Source organism: Mustela putorius, unplaced genomic scaffold (assembly GCF_011764305.1).
Source record: "Mustela putorius furo isolate JIRA1106 unplaced genomic scaffold, ASM1176430v1.1 tig00537227_pilon_pilon_pilon, whole genome shotgun sequence".
Taxonomy (NCBI): Eukaryota; Metazoa; Chordata; class Mammalia; order Carnivora; family Mustelidae; genus Mustela; species Mustela putorius.
In genome coordinates, this window is record NW_025422368.1 from 17452102 (window position 1) to 17479914 (window position 27813).

The following is a 27813-nucleotide window of genomic DNA, read 5'->3' on the forward strand; positions in this document are numbered from 1 at the left end:
CATCCAAATGGCCAACAGACCCATGAAAAAGTGCTCAACATCTACGGCATCAGGGAAATACAAATCAAAACCACAATGAGGTACCACCTCACACCAGTCAGAATGGCTAAAATTAACAAGTCAGGAAATGACAGATGTTGGTGAGGATGCAGAGAAAGGGGAACCCTCCTACACTGTTGGTGGGAATGCAAGCTGGGGCAGCCACTGTGGAAAACAGTATGGAGGTTCCTCAAAAAGTTGAAAATAGAGCTACCCTATGACCCAACAATCACACTACTGGGTATTTACCCTAAAGGTATAGATGTAGTGATCCAAAGGGGCATTGCACCCGAATGTTTATAGCAGTAATGTCCACAATAGCCATACTACGGAAAGAGCTCAGATGTCCATCAACAGATGAATGGATAAAGAAGATGTGAACACACACACACAAACTCAGGAATATTATGCAGCTATCAAAAAACCTCCAAATCTTGCCATTTGCAATGACATGGATGGAACTAGAGGGTGTTATGCTAAGAGAAATAAGTCAATCTAAGAAAGACAATTATCATATGATCTCATTCCTAAGTGGGAATTTAAGAAACAAAACAGAGGAGCATAGAGAAAGAGAGGAGAAAATTAAACAAAACAAAACCAGAGAAGGAGACACACCATAAGAGACTCTTAATCATAGGAAACAAACTGAGGGTAGTGGGGGGGGGGATGGGGGAAATGGGGCAACTGGGTGATGGACGTTAAGAAGGGCATGTGATATAATGAGCACTGGGTGTTATATAAGACTGATGAATCACCGACTTCTACCTCTGAAACTAATAATACATTAATTAATTGAATTTAAATAATTTTTTTAAAAAATGTATTTGCAGGGTAAAGAGCCTATTATGAGCAAAAGAAAATAAGTGAAAACAAATAAAATAAAATGGAAATAAACAAATGGAAATTTTCTGCCTAGTTTGCAAGGGGTTAAGATGATACAGTAACAAATCTGGTCTGATTTGATGGAAGTAAATTTTTTTTTAATTGCCCATCATTCCTCTCTTGTGGTTAGCATTTGAAAGAAGTACTTTCCTTTCTAGGACTTGCTACCATATTGTAAAGAAAACAATTATAAGGAGGATAAATCTATATCAGGGGTCTTATATACTAGTCATTTTCCATGCAAGTCCAGCCATCAGATAGACTCAGGTCTAACAATGCGTCAGGATTTTTTTTCTTAAGTAGGCTCCATACCCCATGTGTGTCTTGAACTGATGACCCTGAAATCAAGAATTGAGCCAGCCAAGCACCCCACAGGGATATTTTTATTTACAATCAGAAGAACAATGTCATAGTCCAATGTGAATAACGGGATCCAATTTTTCACATCATTAGATTATCTACTGCTGTCTTCCATAGGGTAATATTCCCTCTCCTTCCAAATCCTTCACTTTGACTCTAAAACCCACGCATTGGGTCCTAGTCTGTTGCTCTCCCCATTCTCCATTTGTACCCACATTTTTTTTAAAAGAAGTGATTCATTTAAGTTGGAATCTAGATGTTTTAAATTCTTGGGTAAGAAAATTCCAGAAATATATGAAAGTTGAAGACTCTTTACAGAGAGTACCTATGTCTAATATAATATACATTTCTGCTAATGTAATAATTATATTAATTAATTACATTAGTAAATACATTTAAGTTACATGTTTATGAGAGGGTTCAATAAGTGGAAAATGGGATAAGAACAAAGAATGTTATCTAAGCAAGACATTAGGTTTCCACAGTTTGCAAAGTGCCAACCTAAACTCTATAGGTAAGAAAAAGGAGACACAGGCTCCTTTTTCCAAAGGAGTCCTCAGCATGTTTAAGAAACAGTTTTACCTCTGGTGCAGGGGTGAGAGCAGGTATGGTGCTAACAAGATAAAGCAGTGATAGGGGCACCTGGGTGGCTCAGTGGGTTAAAGCCTCTGTCTTCGGCTCAGGTCATGATCCCAGAGTCCTGGGATCAAGCCCCACATCTCATCGCATAGTGCTCTCTGCTCAGCAGGGAGCCTATTTCCCTTCCTCTCTCTGCCTGCCTCTCTGGTTAATTGTGATCTCTGTCTGTCAAATAAATAAAATCTTAAAAAAAAAAAAAAAAAGGTAAAGCAGTGATAGATTTATAGTGCTAGGGAAGTGGCAAAGATACATCACACAAATGTCATTCCATAAAATTATCAAAATGATCAAAATGATGAATTCTTTTATTTTAAGAGACTGAGATAAGGCCAGAGTGAAAATGACAACCCAGGTTTTGTGCTCGTAAAACTCAAGGCTCAATAATTACCACTTATAGCTCAAAAAATAAATATCCTGAAAGATAACCCATGCAAACCACTATTACTTTTGATCAAATTTATTCAAAACTATTGAGCTTAAGTTGTACAGGATTTCCTTTGCTAGGAAGGAAAGCAAATCCTGCAAAAATAATCAACCGAACCTTTATTGTTGAAACCTGGAGATTTATTTATGGCCTATCTGGTCTTATAAAATCAATTCTCTCAATCTAGCTTTATCTTTCTATCATAAGCCCAAACCCCAGAGAGGAAAGTATTGAAAAGAGTAGCCAGGCTTTGTGAGCAAGAATCCTCTAAGACTAGGACTGAGGTAAACTCAACTGTGAACATTGGAAGGTGTGTGTGTGCGCGTGTGTGGTATGTGTGGCAGGAGTGTGTGTGTGAGGGGGTATACGTATGAAGATGCACATGTGGGGGAGAAGGGTGTGTGTGGCACATAGGACCTAACAGCATATTCTGAAAAGTTTCTTCATCTGCCCTGTAAATTATTTCTAAATGCCCTGGGTTCTTTTCTTAGGCAACCAGAGGATAACTGGCTGAATGGGGGGGTGGGGGGCAAATCCTGGTTAGTTAATGCTGTGAATACAGACTGCCGAATTCTGGGCAAGATGGGATGGAAGGATTAAACTTCTTTTTTTTTTTTTAATTTATTTATTTGACAGACAGAGATCACAAGCAGGCAGAGAGAGAGGAGGAAGCAGACTCCTTGCGGAGGCTGAGATCAAGACTTGAGCCGAAGGCAGAGGCTTTAGCCCACTGAGCCACCCAGGCGCCCCAGGATTAAACTTCTTGTCCCTAAAATATTAGTGGGGTGACTTCGGAGCTCCAACCTGAGCTTTGAGACTTGCATCTAAGAAACCTAGGCACAATACTTGGTACCTTCCTCTCAAGAAGTTCAAGATCACACAGGTGAACTCTCTTTGAATACCTGGAAAACTATGCAGGTCTAAGATGTTTTAATCATGTTTGAAAGTAGAGTGATGGGACACATACACAAACAACTGTTTACTCTGTGAGCCAAGAAGAGCATTTCTTGTCATGAAACACACACACAGACACACACACACACACACATACACTTAAAAGTTTCTTCTAAAATAAAAAACAAAACCCCTCTCAGCTTCATTTTCTTGTCAAGCTGTCCAATCTTGCTCCTTTCTTTCTCATTTGCACTTCTCAAAAGGTGAGACCTCTACAGTCAACTGCTTCCACTTCCTCAGCTCACCTCTGTCTGACCCACACGCACTGACCCTGCTCCCATCAAGATCAGCAGGGACATTCCAGTTGCCCAACCCGCAGGTTGCACTGTTACGTTCCCGTATCCCTACACTGTTTTTCCTGCATATGTCTGGCTGTGCTGACCTTGTGCTTCTCTGACATTCCTTCCTCCCGTGCCACCTCACTACCACCTCTCCTGGTTCTCCAGGACGCTCTCCTGCAACTCCTTTCTTCTCTTGTATCAGCAACTCCTTCTCTACCTTCTCCCTCTTTGGTCACAACCAATTAATCAGAGAAGGTCAGTAAATGTTCACTGAATAAATTCATAAAACACATCCCAAGCAAATGTGCTTAGATATTATACAGCAATTCATGGGCAAAATATGTAGTTATCAGTTCAAACATGGACCCCATTAGCAGAAGAGAAGCTTTTCATCCCTTTATGTAAAAAAAAAAAACACACACACACAACAAAAAACCAATGTAAACGATATCTTACTGAGCATAGAGCAGGAGGTGGGTCAGAGTAAAGGTCTTAGCAGCCGTCATAATAGTCCGCCCAACAACTGTACAGGAATTTAAATACTTCCCAACCACATTCGGATGCCAAACCTCATTCTTGTTTCAGATCCTCTGTGCTTGCAGTTCCCTCTGCCTAGCACATTTCCCCAAATCTTCCTCTTGCTTCCGTAACACACTCCATACAAGTCTGCGCTTAGATGCCATGTCACTTCACAACCCTATCTCTTGTGACTTTCTACCGACCCCAACACCTTCGTCTCTTTGTTGCTTAATAGCACTAATCACTGCCCAACATTAAATGTTTGTTCTTTTTCCACTCATTTTTGGGTTCCTACCCTAGATGGTAAACTCCATAAATAAGGAGCCTTTGTTTTGTTTACTAAGGACTCTTCAAGGTCTGGCCCAAAGTAGATGCTCATTACATCTTTGCTGCAAGAACAAATGAAAAGAATAAAAAAGGGTAGGGACTGAAAGAAGACCGCATAAAGATGGGCTACACCTCTGTAACCTATGTGGGAAGTGGCCATGAAGCCAGGTCCCTAACACATCTGAGTGAATGGGAGTGGAAATAGGTGACGAATTTCTGAAGCAAGTTGAGCAGGTATGTTTGCTGGTCTTAAACAAGCAGGCAGTAAGCCTGTATCTAGGACTAATGATCTCGACTCATCAGGATATCACACTTCGTCCAGGACAAATGAGGGGGCTCAAAAGAAAGATGGCTAGCAGCCCAGGAGATATAAGGGATCCTATAGAGGTCACTAATATCCTAGATGCTTTCAGTGGGAAAAGTGAAAAAGAGACGTCTGCCTTAGCAAAACTGTACATCAAGGGAAATTTTTTTAACTTTCTTTTGGCACTTTCCTATTTCTTTGGTCTCCTACAGGGTGGCTGGACAGTGACTGGTGACTTTGACACCAGATCTCCATGTTCCCTGGCTATGACCCGGACTTTACCTCACAACACAAACCTGGCAGTCATCTAAATCCTAATCCTATTCCAGTGTGATCACACTATGGGGTTTTCCTCTCAAAAACAGCAGAGTCGGGGCGACTGGGTGGCGCAGTGGATTAAGCCTCTGCCTTCAGCTCAGGTCATGATCCCAGGGTCCTGGGATCGAGCCCCACATCGAGCTCTCTGCTCAGCGGGGAGCTTGCCTCCCCCTACCTCCCCCCCCCCCCCGCCTCTCTGCCTACTTATGATCTCTGTCAAATAAATAAATAAATAATCTTTAAAAAAAAAAAAAAAAAAGAAAGAAACAGCAGAGTCAGCCAATCTTGGAGTCGAAAATAGCTGGCCAGTTCGTAAGCCTCCAGTTACATTCTCTTCATACATCTCCACCTTCACTGCCTTGTCCCTGGAGAGCAAGGCTGCCTCTGTTTAAGGCCAAAGGCTGATGTTTAACTGACTGAGAACCCAGGCACCAACCCCAGAAAAAAAATTTGTTAAAAAAAATAAGCAAAAGGCAATTAAGCAGCTTACTCTCACTACCTTACTATCTCTGGATAACCCCTAATTACTGTTTTGCGGTACTTATTCTGAACTCTTTTCTACACATTCATATATCATACAGATGTATATAACAAAAATGTTTTATTTTTACAAAAACAATGTATTACATATCCTGCTTTACCTGTATGAAAAATTATAGCAATTTCAGATATGCACTATGTTAACATGTTTCTAAGTGTATTTCAATAAAAAGTATGGCTTCTTTTTACTTTTTCTTTTTCTTTTTTATAAGTAGGCTCCACACCCAACATGAGACTTGAACTCAGGACCTTGAGATCAAAAGGCACCTGCTCTGAGCACCAGGGTGGCTCAGTCTGTTAAGATTCTGCCTTCAGCTCAGGTCACCATCCTAGGGTCCTGAAACCAGGTCCTGTGACAGGCTTCCAGCTCAGTGGGTAGTCTGCTTCTCCCTCTGCCCCTCCTCCTTCATGCTCTCTCTCTCTCTAATAAATTAAAATCTTAAAGAAGAAAAGTGTCACATGCTCTACTGACTGAGCCAGCCAGCCTCCCCCACCCCCAAAGTACAACGAATTTTAACTGCTATGCTCACCGTGAAAAAAAATTCTATTTTTAGTTAACTCTTGCAAATATTACTAAACAAAAATATCTTAATGACTAAAAAGCAATGTATTTTTACAGATTAAGAAATTACAGAAATAAAATTAAAATCACCTATAAAGCAATCATGTAGATATAATCATGACCAATATTTTGATGCCTTTCCTTTAAAACATTCATATAATACACATCAGGATTGGAATTTTTCTAAATATTGTGCTCTTTAAGAAATTATATGAAATCATTTAGGGGCACTTGGGTGACTCAGTCATTAAGTGTCAGCCTTTGGCTCAGGTCATGATCCCAGGGTCCTGGGATCGAGCCCTGCATCAGGCTCTCTGCTCAGCTGGAGGCCTGCTTCTCCCACTCCCCCTGCTTGTGTTCCCTCTCTCACTGTATCCCTCTCTGTCAAATAAATAAATAAAATCTTTTTTTTAAAGAAATTTTTACGAAAATTTTTTTAAAAAAAGCAAACTCTTCTTAATAAAATAAAATAAAATAAATAAATAAATAAATAAATAATTTATTCTTAATTATGTCAGGGTAGATGGGGTTAAAAAGGTGACTTTGTGAGGCACCTGGGTGGCTCAGTTGGTAAAGTTTCTGTCTCTTGATTTCAGCTCAGGTCATGATCCCAGGGTCGTGGCATCGAGGTTCCTCCACCCCTGCCCCGCCCCATTAGGCTCTGTGCTCTGTACAGAGTCTGCCAGAGATTCTCTCTCCCTCCCCCACCCCTCCTTGTGTGCTATCTCTCTTAAATAAATAAAATCTTTTTAAAAAGTGACTTTGATATATAATTAAGCTATTTAACATGTTGTAGTGGTTGGTACAGCTAAGGAACATAATTTCTGTTACAGTCCAATAAATACCAGTATAGTCATTTCAAGTTTCTTCAAATAAACAAAACTTTCCACCCAAGAAGAGTTGCCTCCCAATTCAAAGGAGACTTATTTTCAGCTGATGTACCATTTTCTTCTGTAGGTTAAGCTAATTTATTGTGCAGAGTTGCTATCTGACTTTCTAATAAGGTTTCTAATAGTCTCCTAAATGCTGTTCACTTTGGAGGATTTTTAACTGTTAGCTGAATAATGTCTCATGCAAGATGAAACTCATGAATTTTAAGCAGCAACTGGAGTGCTATAATTTGATTCTTTCTTTAAAAATGGGCAACATAGGGGCATCTGGGTGGCTCAGTGGGTTAAGCCTCTGCCTTTGGCTCAGGTCATGATATCAGGGTCCTGGGATTGAGCCCCACATCAGGCTCTCTGCTCAACAGGGAGCCTGCTTTCCCCCAACTCTCTCTGTCTGCCTCTCTGCATACTTGTGATCTGTCAAATAAATAAATAAAATCTTTAAAAAAAAAAAAAAACAGGGCAACATAGGTGCACCTGGGTGGCTCAGTAGGCTAAGCCTCCGATTTCTGCTCCATTCATGATCTCAAGTCCACTGAGCTCCACATGGGGCTCCATGCTGACTCTCTCTCTCCCTCTGTCCCTTCCCCACCCACCAAAATAAATAAAAGGTTTTTTTCTTAAATGGGCAACATAGTGTTCAACAGAACTGTAATGCTAGGAAACACACACACACACGCTGCCCTCCACAATCTGCCCTTTCCAGCCCACCCCAAACTGCCATTGCTAGGAAGAGGATCCACATTACTTTTGGTTTAACTCATGACTGCAAGATTTATGGTTTTAGGTTAAAGGATCATGTCTGGGACCAACACAGCCCACACTCACACCCAACATGATTTATATGTTCAATCAAGGAAACCCTGAGGCCTTCCAAATCCTATAGTTTCACAAACACAAGAAATTAAAGTGCTTTCATTTCAGTAGGGTGTGCACATTTTCTGAAATGAACTAGATCAAAGTTCAGTTCCTTACTAAAGAAAGGTAAAGAATTGTAGGGTTTCTCAAGGGAAGAAATTTCTCTACTTAGTATTGAGTTATCCAATCAATTCTATTTAACAAACATTTCCCAAGAATGTTATGTCACATGCAAATAAAGAGGTTCGAAAGTTATTCCTTGCCCTCACAGACCTCATGGCCTAACACAATGGTTTCTGGGTTCAGCAACGTCATGTTAACATCATTATTTCTGAAAATTCTGAATTGCCAGTTCAAATTCTTTAGTAGGTTGTATGACTACTCAAATTCCTATTTCTTCCCATTTGTTTTGTTTCCTCAGTTTGTCTTTCCTTTTTTTAAAAAGGAAAATTTCTGTTATTTTTAAGATTTGAGAGAGAGAGAAAGATTGAGAATACAGGAGTTGGGGGGGAGGGAGGAGAGAAGCTCAAGCAGACTCCTGGCTGAGCAAGGAGACTGCCACAGCCCCAATCCAGGGCCTTGATTGAGATCATGACCAAGCCGATATCAAGAGTCAGCCATTCAACTGACTTAGACACCCAGGGGCCACCTTAATTTGTCTTTCAAAGAAATTTGTGTATTGCATCTAAGTTGCTCATAGTAACTACTTATCCCTTTAATATCTATAAGAAACCTGATATTGGAATTGTTTTTTATTCTTGATCAGTCTCAACAGTGATTTATCAATCTTACTATATTTCGGAGAAACATTTTGTTGTATTTTCTCTCTTGTCTGTTCTCTACTGCATATTGTTCACTTTCATGTTTCTTATGCCTTTCCTTGTATTTACCGTCACTGATTCTAAAACTTCTTTCCTAATATAAGCACACAAAGCTGCATATATCTTTCCATTTTTATAGTTTTCTTATGGCAGAAAAGTATTCCAATACCAATTATTCCATCATGGCCAGAACCCAAAATCCTTCATGGATGCTTTCTTTGTGCTTACTTAAAAATCAAATTAAAAACCAATGAAACCAAACAAATGAGGGGGGGGGAGTTCCCCACTATGGGGAACATGTATGTTTATCGAGCAAATATAGAACGCATCAGAGAGTACAGCTAAAGAACTATGTTTTCGGTGAATGAGTCCTGTGATTCTTGCTTTCAGTCCAGTGAGAACTATAATCCAAACCTCCATAGTTTTCCGTGTAAAGAAATTTAGGTGAAAAGTGCAGCTAGGAAGACTTTGCCTCAAAAAAACCCATACACTGCTCCCACCTAGCAAAGCAAAGCCACTTCCTTTTCCTGCCCCTGCAGTGATATATACCCAAATGGCTGCCATTCTGTCAATAAAAACCTTTCCACAAGTGGCAAATTCTCTACTCTTTCCTACAATGTGTATAGGGCACTATCCTAGGTGAGGCTAGAGGAAATAGAAAACATGGCCTACACTTGAGACAACTTAAGGAAAGCCATGAAGAGAATTTAAGATGGTTTGGATTCTGGAAATGTCAAATGTCAGAATTCTCCCTTAAAATTGTGTAACAAAACTGACATTGAGAGACAGTAGGCGAAGGACAGTCTTTTCAGTAAATGGTGCTAAATCCACTTAAGATCCACATGGCACAAAAAAATAAAATCTTGACCTTCTACCACACAGCTTTTACAAAAACCCATTTCAGAAGAATCCTAGACCTAAAAGGTTAAACAATTATAAACAAGCAATAAGCTTCTAGAAATACTATATGAAAACACCTTCACCACCTTCAGATAGGTAAAATTTTAAAAAAGAACACAGAGACCTAACTTTAAAGGATGTAACTTAAATTGGACATCATTGATGAAAGGGCACCACTAATTATAAAAATGACAACATTAAAGCAAAAACAAACATTTGTAACTCGCTGTCCAAGGAACCATATCCAGAATACACAAAGCACTCAGACAAAACAATCTGATTTTTTTTTAATGGGCAAAATTCTTGACTGGGAACTTCAAGAAAGAAGGTCTCTAATAAGTACATAAAAATCATTAATCATCAGAGATATGTAAATTAAAGTCAAACAAAATATCGTTAGACACCTGACTAAAATGTTTTAAAACCAGCAGAAAGTACTGGCAAGGAATTGGAATAACTAAAATATTCACACACTACAACCACTATGGAAAACTTTTAGGCTAGCATCTCCTAAAGCTGAATATATGCATACCCTGTGACCCAATAATTCCACCAAAAGACATGTACATAATGTTCATAGCACCATTCAGCATAATGATCAATGTCCATCCGTGGAAATAAAGACCTTTCAAAATGAACAAAACTACTGCTACAATGTGTAATGGACTGGACACAAGCTTTGGAAACAAATGATCCTGGACACGAATTTCAGCCCTGCTATTTCTCATGTAATACTAAATATGTAGACATGAGTACATAAACCTGCTTTCTCCATCTGAAAAAGAGGGTCATATCACCTGTCTTACAAGATTATTCTTATAATTAATCTGAGGATTAAAGGTAATATGCACATAACACAAAACACTATGTCTAATAGGTGCTCAGTAAACATTTTCTAGGATTTAGGAAATGGAACTTCTATCAGTCAGGATCAATACCAGAATTTTTAATATATAAACTCTCTTCCTATGAAGATAATGTTCCATCTGACCTGCCAAACCATTTGTAGCATTTCTAAGTTGCCAACTCAGTCACTGGTAAAACTACACAAGAATCAGTTCATGGCATTTTATTACTCAGCTACTTCATGAACCCATATGCAATTGCAGCTGTCACCTCTAATGCCAGAGGATCAAATGAGTTGGAAAGATTAAACAAATGGGCAGGAGAAATGTCAACTAGTGCATACACTGGACAGGAGTCCAAATGGTTCAGTTACAAATTTGATCCTTAGAAACTATGCACACTGGATGCACACTCTGAAGAGAAGCATATGTAGGTTAGGATGTCTGAAAAACAAAAGAATGAAAATGGGACAAAACGCCCCTTAGTACTACTGCGGTTTTCAGCCCAATTCTTAGTCTACTTCAGTCTCAAAAATAAATCTATTCATACTTGTCATTAAAGACTAAAACAAACAGGTGCTACAATAAATCTCACATTGACGACTTCTTAATGTAAGAATGTGTGTGTGTGTGTGTATAAGGTCTTGTATTTAGTAGCAACCAGATCCTAAATTTTAGTTATAATAAATATTAAGAGAAATGACTATTCTTTTTTTTTTTTTAAAGATTTTATTTATTTATTTGACAGAGAGAAATCACAGTAGACAGAGAGGCAGGCAGAGAGAGAGAGAGGGAAGCAGGCTCCCTGCTGAGCAGAGATCCCGATGCGGGACTCGATCCCAGGACCCTGAGATCATGACCTGAGCCGAAGGCAGCAGCTTAACCCACTGAGCCACCCAGGCGCCCGAGAAATGACTATTCTTAAGTATAATATATATTCAGTAAAATTTTTACTCATTTATTAAGAAAGGTTAGGATATTAATTTATATTGCCGTCTAAACTAGGAAGGGGAAGGTGGAGGTAGGGCAAAGAAAAAAGAATAAGTCTCCTGAAATCTTGAAATCAAATTTCTTTATCCAAAATAGTTTCTTGAAGAGAAAGGTCCAAAATTTCATATTTTGACTGTAGTCAAATAATAGCTAGTTCAATTCCATTAAAATTTATCATCGGGCCTATCAAGTTTTAAAAAGAAGATACATTAAAGAATTTATGAGTAATTCAAAGTAACTCTATACTCAGTTCCAGTCATTCCACAAGAAAGGTCAGAACTCTGTCTGACCAAGTCAGTGACATAGGGGCTCCGTAAGAAGGGAATGAAGAACAAGCTTTTTTTTCTTCTGCGGATGAATTATCAGGAGAATCCCAGGCCACTTCTAACCTAGTGAAACAAAGAGAAAAACTCTGGCCAAAGCCCTGTAAATCTGTTTTTCTGAGGCACATCTTCATAGCCCTTACTTAATTTATTTTGTTGCATGGATCTAGTCTTCCATTCATAGGATGTTGTGCATCTAAGAATCAACCTTAGTTAGGGAAGTCCTCTTTTAGTTTTCCTCAGTGATCCATTTATTTGCAAAACTGTTACAGATTCCACTCCAGTTTGTCTCTCTAAAGAAAGCAATGTCATCCACATTTGAAAAACAGCTAGCACAAGGCTGTCTGCCACACAGAAGCAAAAGCTGAAAAAAATGTGAAATCCATAGTTTAAACCAATATGGAACCCAACACATTTGTTTGAAATCCTAATGCAATGTTTGCGAGTGCAATTCAATTGTAAAGTGCAATTCCCACACTTTGCAAGATAGTCTTCTAATTTAAAATGATGGTATTCTCAGTTACTTTTAATCCAAAATCTTGAAAAATTTTAAATATCTAGGACATCTTAACTAAATTAATGTAGTTTTTAATGGAACCATACAGTTACTGAATTTTTACTAAAGATTTTTAGTAACAAGAAGTAATATAATGTTAAATGGGAATGGAGAACCATGATTTAAAAATCTACATAAAATAGGACCTCAACTTCACAGAACAAAGAGGAAAAACACCTCAAAATTTTAGTTGCACCTTGATGTTTATCTTCTTATTTACTAAGAATAATCTTTTTAAAACTTTTTTTGAATAAAAACATTCAGTAGCTTTTCAGTTAAATACAAAAGACCATGAGAACATTATTTAGCCATAATGACAGAGGATCAAGTCAACTAGAATTCAGACTCTAGCATGTAATTTCAAGAAATCCTTAAATTTGTACATGATCAGTGTACCTTGCTAATGTTTTAGAAGTACAGGGAATCTTGGGGCGCCTGGGTGGCTCAGTGGGTTAAGCCGCTGCCTTCAGCTCAGGTCATGATCCCAGGGTCCTAGGATCGAGTCCCACATCGGGCTCTCTGCTCGGCAGGGAGCCTGCTTCTTCCTCTCTCTCTTTCAGCCTGCCTCTCTGCCTACTTGTGATATCTGTCTGTCAAATAAATAAAATCTTAAAAAAAAAAAAAGAAGTACAGGGAATCTTATCCCCAAATAATTGATGACTAAGAGAACATTAACTACACAAATAAGTTCTAAGAAATTGATTGGAGTTTTAAGAAATTGACTGAAGTATAGCTTTTATGTATTAGAAACAGAAGGAAGAACTGGATATTAGAAATAGTAAGAGGTTGTAAGTCTCTGATTAGAAGGGTCAACAGTTTCACTCAAAGCACAGCTCACCTCCATCACTCTAAGGGCACACTGTTATGCTATAAATCCCAGGGAGAAGGTCCATTACCTCAAGGTATTAGACATGGACCATAAAAAAAAAAGAAAAAGTACACCCTCATGCTAAAACCACACCATGAAACCATTCTAAACAAGAGCCATGATAATTTTAATAGCGACAAATTACTTGTCATTTAGTAGTAACCAAAAGACAAATACCAGTTACTTCATCTACTCATATACTTTGTATATTAAAAGTTTCAAATGTTTTTAACCTGAGATATTTTAGAAATAGAAATTGCAAAAATAACAATACTCACAGCCCCCCATAAAGGACTTTTTTCCAACAACATCCAGCAGTGCCTTTTATTCTTCTGATTAATCATACTTTTTTCCTGCTTGTGGAGCAATTATTTGGATCTCTGATTTATGGGTAAAACCTAAAAGTCTGTATTTAGACACCAGACACGCACACATCTTCTGTCTGACATGGTGAAGAACTAACTAATAGGAAGTGCAGAGCTAGGTTTCATAACTTTTCTAGCACTGGTGTAGCCTCAAAGATCTACGCAAGTATAGCATTTCAAAATTCCATGAAGGTATTTCAAAATGTAGTGAGAGAGTTCTACGGTCCTGGGTTGGAATGGTAAGGATGGGGCCAACGGCATGTGATTTTACAGCAGTTATAGCCTATAGTTTCATAACAAACTCTCCTTTAAAAACAGGCTTTAAATGGTCTTGGGATTTTTTTCACATTCATCAGAAAGTCATAAAGAATGCTGAAAAGCAAAACACAGTGAAATAGTGTTTATGCCCTCTGTTTCCTGAGCAAAAGGGCCTTCTATTTCCTTCCTAGGTTACCTAACAATGCCAAATAACTTCATAAAAACATCAGAATTTTAGAGGAGGAGCGTTACGAATGAACAAATTTCTCATCCTTGCCAGATATTATATCAGAAAAAATTACTGATTAAAGTCAATGCTTTAGTTAATAAATCATAGACTTCTCAAGACACTTAATGATTTATCATGTGAATTCAACATTTACATAATAATCCAAATGCTAATTTGCCTTTCATGTGATATTCAGATATTGTCAGAATCAAACTTTAATACTGAGGGTCAGTTCACTTTTGCTGTATCACTTCTTCAAATTACTGTATCTCTGAAAGAATGACAAATTGAAAATAGCATACTACCTTAAAGAGCTTGAAAATATGTGAGGAAATTCTGATGGATAGAAAAAGCATTTCATGTAGCTTATCAACCAACAAGTAGAAGTATAGAGGAAACTACTTGGAGACACTCATTAAAATCATGAAGTCTTAGGAATTTAGAAACCCTCCCATTGTATGGGTGAGAAAACAGAAACCATAGGTGTCAAGGTAGATGTAGCCATACTGATCTATTAGGGAGACAAGCTATATATAATCCAGATCTTCTGATAGATTTTTTTTTTTGTATGATTTCCATAGAATTATATTTCCTTTCTTTTTTTTTTTTTTAGAGATTCCATTTGTTTATTTGAGAGACAGAGATCACAAGCAGGCAGAGAGAGAGAGAGAGAGAGAGAAGGAAGCAGGCTCCCCGCAGAGCAGAGAGAGCTCGATGCGGGGCTCTATCCCAGGACCCCGGGACCACGACCCAAGCCAAAGGCAGAGGCCTTAACCCACTGAGCCACCCAGGCGCCCCACCATAGAATTATATTTCTAAATTAGTTCTTAAACATGCTGTTATCCAGTAGAATATTCCAAGGATTGGCGATTTTAAGAGCTAATAAGCCACCTGCAACAATGTCTTGCTTTTGATAAATATTATTATCAGCTTTGAAAGCTGAATTCTAAGAAGTGAAAGGTACAGTAAAGAGACATGACATGTTCACATAGTGTGGATACCAGCAAGGTGAGGGCTTCACCAAGCCAAGCCATCATCCCCACCCAGATCAGTCAAGGGTTGGGGTGTCCTCTGCAGAATGAGGATAGGTTTTATACAGGAAGTGCTGGTATATGTACTTAGGCTCCAGTGATGAAGTCAAATGAGGATGTCAGCATTCTTGGTTCCCTTCAAACTGACCACATGCCAGTAAACTTTTGGCTAAAACTGCAACTGTCCTCCTCCGCTAAGTGTACCAGGGCCAGAAGGATCCTAATGAGTAGGTTGGCTCTGGTTCCCGACATCTTTTTCACTGTTTTAGCAGTGTGGTAATCAAAGAAAAAGAAAAATCAAAAGCAAGTATTTTCTGATGATCTGACCCTGTATATTGTAGATTTTTATATGTCTTTATAACTAATTAAGACTCTTCCTCAAGGTTCTTTCAGATACTATGTGGCTATAGTTGTAGAAACAGGTTACAAAAATTATACTGAAATAACATTTCTCTCATAAATGTGTGGGGGTTGTTCAGTTTGCTGCTTATATTTTGGTCTACTGGATTTTTTTATAAGAACAGATTTATCTTGGGACGCCTGGGTGGCTCAGTTGGTTGAGCAGCTGCCTTCAGCTCAGGTCATGATCCCAGCGTCCTGGGATCGAGTCCCACATCCTGCTCCTTGCTCAGCAGGGAGCCTGCTTCTCCCTCTCCCTCTGCCTCTGCCTGCCGTTCTGTCTGCCTGTGCTCTCTCTCTCTGATAAATAAATAAAATCTTAAAAAAAAAAACAAAACAGATTTATCTGTCTTAGCTTCAAATCAAGATTTGCTCTGTTTAGTCATTACTATATACAGCACTTAAATTTGAGAATGGCTTTAGAAACCATGATATTAACCAATCTATTACAAAGCTAAAAATTAGTATCCTACCTCCAAAAACATTATCTAAATATTTAACTAAAAATACACCTTTATCATGATCCCAGGGTCCTGGGATCGAGTCCTGCATCGGGCTCTCTGCTCAGCGGGGAGCCTGCTTCCTCCTCTCTCTCTCTCTCCCTGCCTGTCTCTCTGCCTACTTGTGTTCTCTGTCAAATAAATATTTTTTAAAAATACACCTTTAAAAAAGGACAATAACAAGGCTATTTAACTGTTCCTAACACCATCATTCTGTTCCATGACTTGATAAAATTATCAGTAACTAGAGCTGTTTACGTATGTGTCCTTCTCAAGAAAAACCTGACAAAGAGGTTTTTTTATAGCCCCATTTTACAGATGGTGAAAGTGAGAAGTCAAGTTAGGCAGCTTTCTCAGAGACTGAGTGGCGGAGCTGTGATTCAAACCCTGCACTGTTGAATTTCAAAACCTGGTCTCTAAAATCCAAAATGTCTACTTAGTCTCCCAAAGCTTTCTTGAAGTTATTAACCTTGGATGGAAGAAGAAAAACTTTCACCCTGAGTTTTCTTGTATTCAACTCCAAACTCGAAAACTGAAACGGTCTGTACCTGGTAAACTTCTGCTTTCTATTCCATGTGACCTTTTCATAACCAAATTCCTCAAAACTTTGTATTTAATCTACTTGTAAACCAATAGTTTTACAAAGGATCCTCCTTTTGTATACCTCAGCCCTTAGTTCTCTCAAGCAATAGTCGTTTTAGCTTAGTTTGCTCATTGGTTAGGAGAATGAGAAGAGTACATTTGTCATTTTCTCAAGGCCACTCTGAGCCAGAAATATAATTCTGGTCTAAGGTCTGGTTGCTAAACCACGCTTCCTCTGCAATGGTAAGCTACTATTGGTAGACTGGTTATTAAGAAACAAAAAATAACAAGAAGCATGGGATATTTAAAATACTTATTTTGCTGATCTCTTTCCCCTAACTTGTCCCTCCCCTCTATTTTGCCCATTTCCTATATATCCTGTATTGTGATTATGGAAAGAAACTGCAACTGCTTTGGCAGATAAGGAAAAAAAAAACCTTACTCCTATTTCAAAAATGAAGCAAAGTTTCATTTCCTTTTCTTATTAAAATATGGGATATAGCCTCAAGAAGTTTGATACTTTCAAGAAGTGTCATGTTAAATCCATTTCTTCTATCTAAATTTTATTGATGCAGAACATGATCTTTAATATATAAATTTAAGACAGTACACTAAGAAATGGGTTGGTACCCACACATATGGCAATCAGCACTGTTGAGCTGGTCTAAATCAGCACTGTCAATTGAATTTCTGTGGCGACGGAAATGTTCTGTATTGTGTAATATGAAAGTAGTCACATGAGCACCTGAAACATGGCTGGTGTGACCAGAGTGCTAAAATTAATTTTATTTTTGTTAATTGAAATTTTAAAAACAACCAGTGGCTAATGGACAGCATAGGCCTCAGATCTGGGTGTCTTTTCAAATTTTTATTTTGAATTATAGACTCACAGGAAATTGCAAAAATAATACAGAGAGGTCCAGTTTCCCCTAATGATTACATCATATTATATAACTATAGTACAATATCAAAACCAGGAAACTGACATTGGTACAATGTGTGTGTTTAGTTCTATGCCACTTTAACACTTGTATAGACCTGGGTAAGCACAGTCACAATCATGATACTGAAGGATTCCAGCATCACTAAGAGCTCCCTCATGCTACCCATTTCTAGTCATCAACACTTTCTCTTCACTGTCCCTAACTCCGGGCACTCACTACTCTGTTCTCTCTCATGTTGTCATGTTTACAGAACGCTCTATAAGTGGAATTACTCAGAATGTGACTGTGACTCTGAGACTGGCTTTTTTCACTCAGCATAATGCTTGAGGCCCTTCCTTCCTTCCTTTCTTACGATTTTATTTATTTGACAGAGGAAGACAGCAAGAGAGGGAACACAACCAAGGGAGAGTAGGAAGGAAAGAAGGAGGTTCCCCGCAGAGCAGGGAGCCTGATGCGGGGCTTGATCCCAGGACCCCAGGATCATGACCTGAGCCAAAGGCAGATGCTTACCCGACTGAGCCACCCATGTGCCCCTCTTGTGGCCCTTTCAAGTGCTTGAATATATCAATAGTCCATTCCTTTTCTTTCACTGGGTAGAATTCCATGCTGTGGTGATACCACAGTGAGTTCAGCCATTAACATAACAATTTAATGTTCATTGACAACAGTTTTTGACAATTACAAATAAAACTGCTATGAACATTCGTGTACAGCCTTAGTGTGAATCTAAGTCTTCATTTCTCTGGGATGAATGATCCGGGTATGACTGAGTATCATATATGATGAGTGTCCACATGAGCTTATTTTCACTTGTTAACCTGAATGTTTTTGTGGTGTTTGCCCATTTTCTAATTAGGTTTTTAGGGTTTCTTTCTGTCTGTCTGTCTTTCTTTCTTTCCTGTTCTTTTTTTCTTTCTTTTACTCTTCAGTTTTGAGAGTTCTTTATACACTCTAGAGATCTTTGTCACATATAGGGTTTTCAAATACTTTTTTCCAGTCTATAGCTTGTCTTTTTGCCCTTTTTAAAAGTCACAGAGCCAAAAGATTTAAACTTTGATGAGGTCTTATTTATCAATTTTTTTCTTTTATGGTTTTTATGCTTTTGGTGTCATGGCTAAGAACTTTTTGCTGAGTTCTAGGTCTAGAAGATTTTCCTCTTAGGTTTTCTTTAAAAAAAGTTTCACAGTTTTATGTTTTACATTTAGATTGATGACCTACTTGGAGTTAATTCATGTATTCAGTCTAAGGTTTAGGTGGAAGTTAATTTTGGTGGGGGAGTCCATAGATATTCAATTGTTCTGATACCATTGTTGAAAGGTTCACTGTATTTGCACCTTTATCAAGAATCATTTGGCTCCACTTGTGTGGGCCTAATTCTGGGTTCTCAATTCTGTTGCACTGACCTATATGTTTATCCCTCTGGCAATACCCTAGTCTTGGTTACAGTAACTATATCACTTCTTTTTTTTTTTTTTTTTAAAGATTTTATTTATTTATTTGACAGATAGAGAGGAGGAAGCAGGCTCCCTGCTAAGCAGAGAGCCCGATGCGGGGCTCGATCCCAGGACCCTGGGATCATGACCTAAGCTGAAGGCAGAGACTTCAACCCACTGAGCCACCCAGGCACCCACTACATCACTTCTTAAAATTAAAGTGATTCTCCCCACATTATGCTTCTTTTTCAAAACTTTTTTTTTTTTTAAGCTGTTTTGGTTACTTTGCCTTTCCATGTAAATTTTAGAATAATCTTATCTACACCTATAAGAAGTTTTGCTAGAATTTTAGCAGGAATGTTGTTAAACCTATATGTTAGTTTGGGAGAACTGTCATCTTCATTGTATTGACAGTCTTATATCCCCAGAACACAGTATGTCTCTCCATTCATTTAGATTTTTATTTCTTTCATCAGCACTTTATAGTTTTCATGGGTATATCTTTTAAAAGCAAACCTAGAAGTGACCTAGAAATACCTTATAAATGACACCAAAATACAAAGGGGGTAGTCTACACAGGTTTTGGAATCCAGCGTGAACTGAGCTAACTAAAGTTAATAACCAAGAATCACACAAACACAAGTTCACTTGGGGCAAATAAGCAGATTTTGCTGAAAGACTGGCTTCCTATCATTTACAAAGAAATAAAAGGGCATTATAGGTAATTCTGCAATTAAAACAGTACATAGGACACACTGGAAGTTTAAAGGATGGAATATCTACCTTCCTATTACAAGTAGCACTTCTTCCCTTTCTTGATGTTATTTTTTCTAGGTATCAAAGCTGTGTATTACATGTGCAGTAACACTGCAAGATGGGAGCTCTAAATTACACATTTGCAAAGGTCCATTCCAAGTCCCACAGTATTTTATGAATTATATTTTTGAAAAGTGATAGAAAATAATGCTTTGTGAACATTGCTGCTCAGAGATCTACAGAGGGCAGGTCAAGTGGAAAAACTTCTGTTGAATAGTAAGTGTATGTAACTATTTGGACAATCCATAAAAGCTGCAGGGAAAAGTGAGATACAAGAAAATTTTGAAGAGATTAAAATTATTTAGCCCAGAAATGAGAATTCTGTGAAAATACCTGTTAGGTAATTAGGAAGTTATGCACCTACCCAAGGGAAATGAACAACTTAAAAATATACACAAGAATACATTCTTAACAGCTGGAGTTCAAAATAGAACACAGTAGATTGTACAAATAAGTAAGGTCCTATTCATGATGAGTATAATTGTGAAGTGTATTTGTGAAATAGGAGAGCACCACAGTAATTCAGACCAGTGTATGATCCAAGTCTTCCAAATACCATGCCCAGCTTTCAAATCTAACGGATAAAGAAGAATCTGAGGACTGGAGACTAAGGAACGATTAACAGTGACATCCCTGCTTACCTCTGTGTCTCCTAGAATGTTTATCAGTTCACACACAATAATTGCTTGATGGGCTGATGAGTCCCTAGGATATCCCAAAGCAAACGGAATTCTAATTGGTGGAGAAACAGAGGAAGACAATTTCTGAAAACCGAAAGCATGGGCATCATTTTCTAAACCGTTGGTCATGATTATCATGCCAGGGAAGTTGGACACTGACAGGTAGAAAGGGCTGTTCCACAGAATCAAATACAGGTATCATGGTCATCTTATCCACACTATCCATAATCTCACTCCCGGATAGGTCACTACACCAGACTGTGCAGGGTATGAGGAGAATAAAGAAGAAAAAACAAACAGAAGAACCAAGGAGAAAGGGGGGGAAAAAAAAAAGAGGAAGTACGTTATTAGTCAGCTTGACAACTACTTAGATATAGGAGAGTAAAAACTAAAACTAAGGGAAACAAGTGCTGCCTTAAACATTTTTACAAAAGATCAAATTAAAGAAAAAATATTCAACTTATTTTATGTTTAACAACATCTTATCAGTACTATCAAGATAACGTATAACCAAAACCAAAAGCATTCAAATGTTTGATTCTGAGCTAAAAATAGGAACTAAAGGTCAAAGATTTAACAGCAGTCAGAGTCTTAATTTTAAAGCTACAAGTTGTATTTAAACTGTTGAATCTAAACGAAATCTATAATAAACTATTGGAATAAAGCACTGCTTGATTTTTTAAGTAGAGCTCCAATTTGAATAGTGAAAAAATCTACTAACACAAGTGCTTGACAAATTCAGGAAGCCATTTACCAGGCTATATGAGCAAATCTAATACGTGATTCGGGTGAATAAACAAAATTAGAGGCCACTTCTGCTGGCTGTTTTGTCCTCTCTCACCAGTCGAAACAGCTGCACACAAAAGTTCCAAATGGTAGAAAACCTTGGGACTCTTTCAGCCCATTATTTATTTCTGCCTTTACCACAATCATTTCTACAATGCACCCAGAGTCTGCTTTTTATTGTTCCCAATTCCTGAACAAGATTTAATCCCTATTATAAAAAGGAAAGTCTGTAGAAGAGGGGTATTTCTCTACTTTTGGTAATATATAAGGCCATCTGTACTAAAAACAACCATTTCTGTTTTCAGACCAATTAAAACCACAAATATATTCAGATATCCCTGCCACATCCAAATCTTGACACAACAAAGGTGCTAAAAACTATATTCTGTTAATGAAGAATTTAAGTTTAATTCTACCCATAAAAATGACTTTTGTGTACCAGTGAAGTACAACATTTAAAATTTCCACAGATATACTGAGAGGCTCTTTATCTGTAAATGTTTCTTTCACCCCCTTTCAGAGCTTGAACCTTTCTCCAACTAATAAACAATTACTTGCCACCAACTTATAACTTACGCCAAGTGCCTTTTCAGTATTACAAAAAACAAAACCAACACCAAAACACCAAAAACAAAACTCAAAAATATCTCTAACAGATTACAGTGGGTTAATGATGGCCACAAATTCTTTGCCACTATTCCCACACCAAGAGATGGGATCTATTTTTTCCCCCTCCTTGAAAGACTATCCAACAGAAAACAGCAGAAATGACACTGTACCAGTTCTGAGCTTAATCTTTAAGAAGCCTGGCCATTTCTATTTCCTTTCTGGAGTCCAGCTGCCATGTTATGAAAATGTCCAAATAGTTACACACATGAGAAAAGCCTCCACGGGAAAGAATGAAGGCCCAGCTGACGACTCCAGCTAAAATCACAGCTGACAGCACCAAGCTGCCAGGCCTGCAAGTGAGCTACCTTAAAGCCCTAAACATGCTGTCCCAGCAGACAACACATAGACCAGAAATGAGTCATCCTTACCAAACCCTGGCCAGATTCCAAAGCTATGAGCAAGAAAACAATTTTTTTTTTTTTAAAGATTTATTTATTTATTTGACAGAGAGCAAGCATAAGCAGGCAGATAGAGAAGCAGGGTCTCTGCCGAGCAGAGAGCCCAACCTGGGGTTTGATCCAAGGATCGTGAGATCATGACCTGAGCCAAAGGCAGACGCTTAACTGACTGAGCCACCCAGGTGCCCAAACATCGTTGTTGCTTTAAGCTACAAAATTTAAGGATGACTTATTAGGCAGCAACAGATAACCAAAACAAAGTTTAGAACTAGAAAGCCTGGGAAAAAAAGCCTAAAATATACACTGGTGGTGGGCAGAAATGAAAAGAATCTTGAGGAGACAGTTAATAAAAATCTGAAAAAGTGAAGAAATGTTATTGGTGGCTGAAGAAAAGGAACCTACATCCATGTTGGCAGAATAATTAGCAAACCCAAAGCATGCAGTAACATGGAAATATAAAGGGTGCCTAGTGAACTCATGGATCTGACGAAGGAGAATTTCAGGAAGAATGCTGAAAGAACCAAATGGTTCATGTTAGCCGCCTATGCTAAAATATGGGAGTAGTGAAATGAACTAAAAAAGGAACAGTGTGGTTCCTTTTCAAGTAGAATTTAGAGGAAATAAAAAGGAGCCGGACTTGATGGGTTCAAAAATAAAACCATTCCTCATTTGAGCATCTTAGCAAAAAGCAAGCTCAAAGTAAGCATGTCTCAAAGTAGGACATGGCTCAAGGCAAAGATCAAATCCTATAGTGCCCGTAAAATGTGGCCTCCAAACATTTTTTGAGCCCTCAAAGATTTTAGGTGGTTGGGTCCTCACAGACTAAGACGAGTGGTTCTAAAACTTCATGTGCACCAGACTCAGCTGTGGGGTGGGGGGCCAGTGTGTGTGTGTGTTAAAACCCAGACTGCAGCATCCAATCACGGTTTGATTCAGTAGGTCTGCAATGCTGTCTGACCCCTGTCGTTCCCAAGTGATGCTAACGCTGCTGATACAGAGACCATACTTTGCGAATCAGTGTGAGACCAAAAGGCTTTGGAGGATTGTAAGTGTGTCTTAAGAACCATCTCTACCAGACAGTAGAACTTGTAAGAATTTTTTTTTAAGACTTTATTGATTTATTTGAGAGAGAAAGCACAAATGGGGGAGAGAGAAAGGGGCAGAGAGAGGGGGAGAAAATGATTGCCCTCTGAGCAGGGAGCCCAGCACTGGGCTCAATGCCAGGACCCCCAGATAATGAACTGAGCCGAGGCAGGCACGTAACCAACTGAGCCACCCAGGCACCCTGAGCTTGTAAGAATTTTAATGGTATTTTCACACAATGCCCTGACTTAAAGGCAGTTCGAGGTAGAGCCCTGTCTCAAAGAGATTAGTGGGAACAGTTTTAATCTAATGTTGTGAACCCCAAAGAAATCCATGGGAATACTCAAACTCTAAATAAAAACATATGAATGGAAAGACCATCGATCTGGACTAAGAAGACATAGTTCAAAATGAAAATTATCAGGGCCCTTATTCAGATAGGAAGAGGCTACAAACATAAGTCATTTCTTATGGAAAAATAAGATTCAGAGGACATAACCAAGAGCCTAGAGAGTAGAGACAAGAGCCACAGAGAACCACCTAGATTATAAACTAGCCCCAGGGTGCCTGGGTGGCTCGGTCAGTTGGGCATCCAATTCTTGATTCAGATCAGGTCATAATTTCAGGATTTTGAGACCAAGCACTTCCTCAGGCTCTGTGCTGGGTGTGGAGCCCACTTGGCATGCTCTCTCTCCCTCTGTTCCTCCCTCCCTTCTCTCTCTCTCCCCAACCCCCAAAAACAAGAACAAAAAAATTAGTCCCAAACAAGGAACCACTGACATTTACCTAGCTGGATTTTAGAACTGTTGTGGACTGGGGACTGCTAGGTGTCTCTCATTTCCCTCTTCTGTTTTGTTTAAAAAACAAAACAAAACAAAACAAAAACAGCTTTACTGAGATATAAGTCACATATCATAAAATTTACCCAAAGTTTGCAACTCAGATTTTCTTTTTTTTTAGTATATATCCACAGATACAACCAGATAGTTTTAAAACATTTCCATCTCCTCAAAAAGAAACCTGTACCCTTAGTTATTACCCCACCCTACACCCAACCCACCAGCTCTAAGAAGAAGCTAGTCTACTTTGTTTCTATAGATTTACCTATGTAGGACATTTCATATAAATGGAATCATACAGTAAGTACTCTCTGTGACTAGCTTCTTGAACCTAGCATATTTTCAAGGTTTATCCATGGTGCAGTATAGGTCAGTACTTCATTCCACTGTATGGATATACTAGATTTTATGTTTCATCAGTTGATAGATATTTGAGTTGTTTCCACCTTTTGACTATATAATGTTGCTATGTTGTATTCAGGTATAAGTTTTGGGTGGGCATATTTTTTCCTTTCTCTTATGTATACACTTGGAAAGGTATTGCCAGGTCACATGGTCACTCTATGTTTAAAATTTTTCTGGAACTGCCAGACTGTTTCTAAAGTACTGGTACCATTTTATATTACCACCAGCAGTGTATCAGTGTTGTGACCTCTCCAAAACCTCCAATACCATTTTGAAGATTTTATTTATTTACTTGACAGAGAGATACACAGCAAGAGAGGGAACACAAGCAGGGGGAGTGGGAGAGGGAGAAGCAGGCTTCCCGCTGAGCAGGGAGCCTGAAGTGGGGCTCGATCCCAGAACCCTGAGATCATGACCTGAACCGAAGGCAGATGCTTAACGGACTGTGCCCCCCAGGAGCCCCTCTAATACCTTTTTGAAGGAGAGTATCTGTTGCAATTTTCCTGTCCCTGTCTTGCCATTGTATATTGGGTGGGGAGAAGAGAGCAAAGAACTTGTGCTTTTAGTTCACAGGTAGTTGTTTGAGAGTAGCTGTACCCAAAGAGCTTCATCTGCACCTGGACCTGATTTAGATGAGCTCCTGGACCCAAGCTAACGTAGCAACAGAGTGAGGCGTGTGGGAGTCTTATGTATGGGTGAGTATAGTCTGTCTGTATGTGTGCGGGCCAGAGAGCACACAGTGGTAAACTGTCATTCTGGTGACCACCTCCAATGAACCACACCTGTGGGTATTCATGTCCTTGTACAGTTCCTTCCCACACGGACGCTGGGCTGGGGCTGGGTCTATCACTGCCTACACCATTAGAATATGGCAGAAATGATGCAGTGCCAATTTGGGGCCAACTTAACTGGTTGGGTAGCATCTACTTCTATTTGGGAAGACAGACACCACAAGGCTACCTAAACAGCCACTGAGTCCCAGCTCCCAAGCAAGTCTCAGAGGACTATAGCCATCCCAGCATCCAGCTGACACCAACAGAACAGAACCTCCTGGTCAACTCACTGAATCATGAGATAAGTCACCGTTTTAGACTATCAAATTTTGGAGTGGTTTATTACATAAACCATAAATAACCCAAACACTTTTAGCAGTATTTTAAGCTTTACTTCTCTCTAGTCACACTAGGCTACTTAATTATGAAGAACTATAATGTGCGTACACTTTTTTTTCCTCTACGAATTTAACCTATTATACCTAGGGTTAATTCAACAACCATTTAAGCAAATGAAATATACCTTCTAGGTCTCAAGAGACTTTTCACAGAGTCTATTTTAGAGTTCAAGTCTCTAAGAGTGACAAAAACTTGAAAGTTTCCATTTCCAGTAGCAAGCACTGAGCAGCTACATAAGCCAGCAGAGAGGACTGGCCAGGGATGGGAACCTCAGCTTTAGAGGACATCTCTTGGTGCTCAGTAAGGCACTCCAGGAGCACAGGAAAATCCGAGGAAAGGCCCTGCTGATCAGACAAATTCACAATAGGAATTCGGAAGAGAAGTGGGGACACACAAATACCAAGCAGTCTGTGGTGACAGCCAGGGAATCCTCCAGGCACAGTCACAAGGGTTAAGATGGCAGGGCTTCTGAAGCCAGTTGTTATGACAACCAGTGAATTTTTTTTGTTTGTTTGTTTTTTTTTGTTAACATCAGTAACACCATTAAGATTTTCTCACCTCTGCTTTCTCTTAAGCTGACACACCTGCTGTCCTGCTTAGCTCCTCTGGGTTTAAAGAGTGCTCACTTGTCTGCCTCAGTGACTCCTGTCTTTCAGTTTATCTTAGGGATGGCCATGATGGCATGCAAAGATCTCAGAGGTTTTCTGCATCTCAAGAATACAGACAAGAAGAAATCCCTCATAACAGAATTACTCTAATTTTCGCAAGATAATGCTTAGAAAAGTTCTAGGCAGGTAGTAAACTCTCAATATATTACACTAGGAGTATGTTGTATGTGGTAACTTTGTTCAATTGCAAGTGCATCTAACCCTAAAAACAATGATCTTCGAGGAAAAAAAATAGAGTATCAACTCAGAAGTCTATTAACAGAGAGCTGGTTTGAACAAATTGTAGTACAGCTATACAGTGAAATACTATGCTAACTTAAATAATAAACCAGAGGATTTTGAAAAATTTGATGTGGAAAATTTCCAATACATATCAATGAAAAACCAAGTTGAAAGAATATATAATCCCATTTTTAAAATATTTCTACACTGCTTGTATATGCACAGAAAAAATCTGCCAGAAGCCACCAGACTAAGAAGACACCACAATCTGGGTGAGAATTTCACTTTCTACAGAACATATTGCTGTAATATTTGGTTTTCTAATAGTGAGCACATGACTCTTATCATCAGAATGACATGGAGAGAAAGGCACACAGAGCCTTCTTAAAAAACAGCATGCTTTTACCTGAGTTTTCTCACATGGTCTTCAGTGTTCACTTCTCTTTAGCACTCAGAGCGGCTCAAGTCTGTTTTTAGAACAGTGTGAGGAGCTGCTAAATGAGCTGTTTCCTGTATGGGGCAGCTATTTTTAATTAATGAACATCTTGCTGTAAGAGTTCACTGGAAAATAAAACCACCACCACTTCTGCAAGTCAAACGAAAGAAAGGCTTACTCTCTAGAGTAAAATGAAAGATTTCAGTTATAAAAACTGAAAGGTATTAGAGGGTACATAACAATGAGTATTAAGCACTTTATTTCCACCCTGATACTAAGATCAATCTCATTTAAACATTTCTCAAGGGAATCTAAAACTCCTATTTACTTCATTTCTCCTAAGGAAAAAAATAATACAGCATTCTTCGTATCACAGACACTCAAATGTGAGCTGCAGGGAACATCGGAAGGGAGAGAGAAAAGGGAATGAATACAGAAAGAGAATAAAGCTTTCCAAACTCTTCCTGAGCAACTAGGTGCAAAATACAGTTCTGTACTAACTAGAAAAATTAAAATTGTGGTTGCTCTATCTGTAAGGGTATTAGCAACAAAATCACTGCTTCCAAATCATTTGATTCTCCCACGGTTTATGAGATAATACAGCCCAGAAGACAGCTACTATGGAAACAAGTTGTATTGATCTATGCAATTCTTCAACCTATGGGCTCACGGCACCACGAAGGGGGTCCTCTCAGGGAGTC

At 38.7% G+C, this 27813-nt stretch overlaps 1 protein-coding gene across 3 annotated transcripts in view; it reads right to left on the bottom strand.

The window, feature by feature from the left end:
• Nucleotides 1-27813, bottom strand: part of FGD4 (FYVE, RhoGEF and PH domain containing 4) — a 199766-nt gene that overhangs the window by 119975 nt on the left and 51978 nt on the right. The window contains exon 1 of one of the 3 annotated variants that reach the window (XM_004771807.3): nucleotides 13476-14610. The exons of the other annotated variants lie outside the window; for them this stretch is intronic. Within the exon in view, the coding sequence (XP_004771864.1) occupies nucleotides 13476-13485 (10 nt within the window). The 5' untranslated portion in view covers nucleotides 13486-14610. Of the gene's footprint in view, nucleotides 1-13475; nucleotides 14611-27813 lie in introns of those variants that run through there. 3 annotated transcript variants of the gene reach the window in all.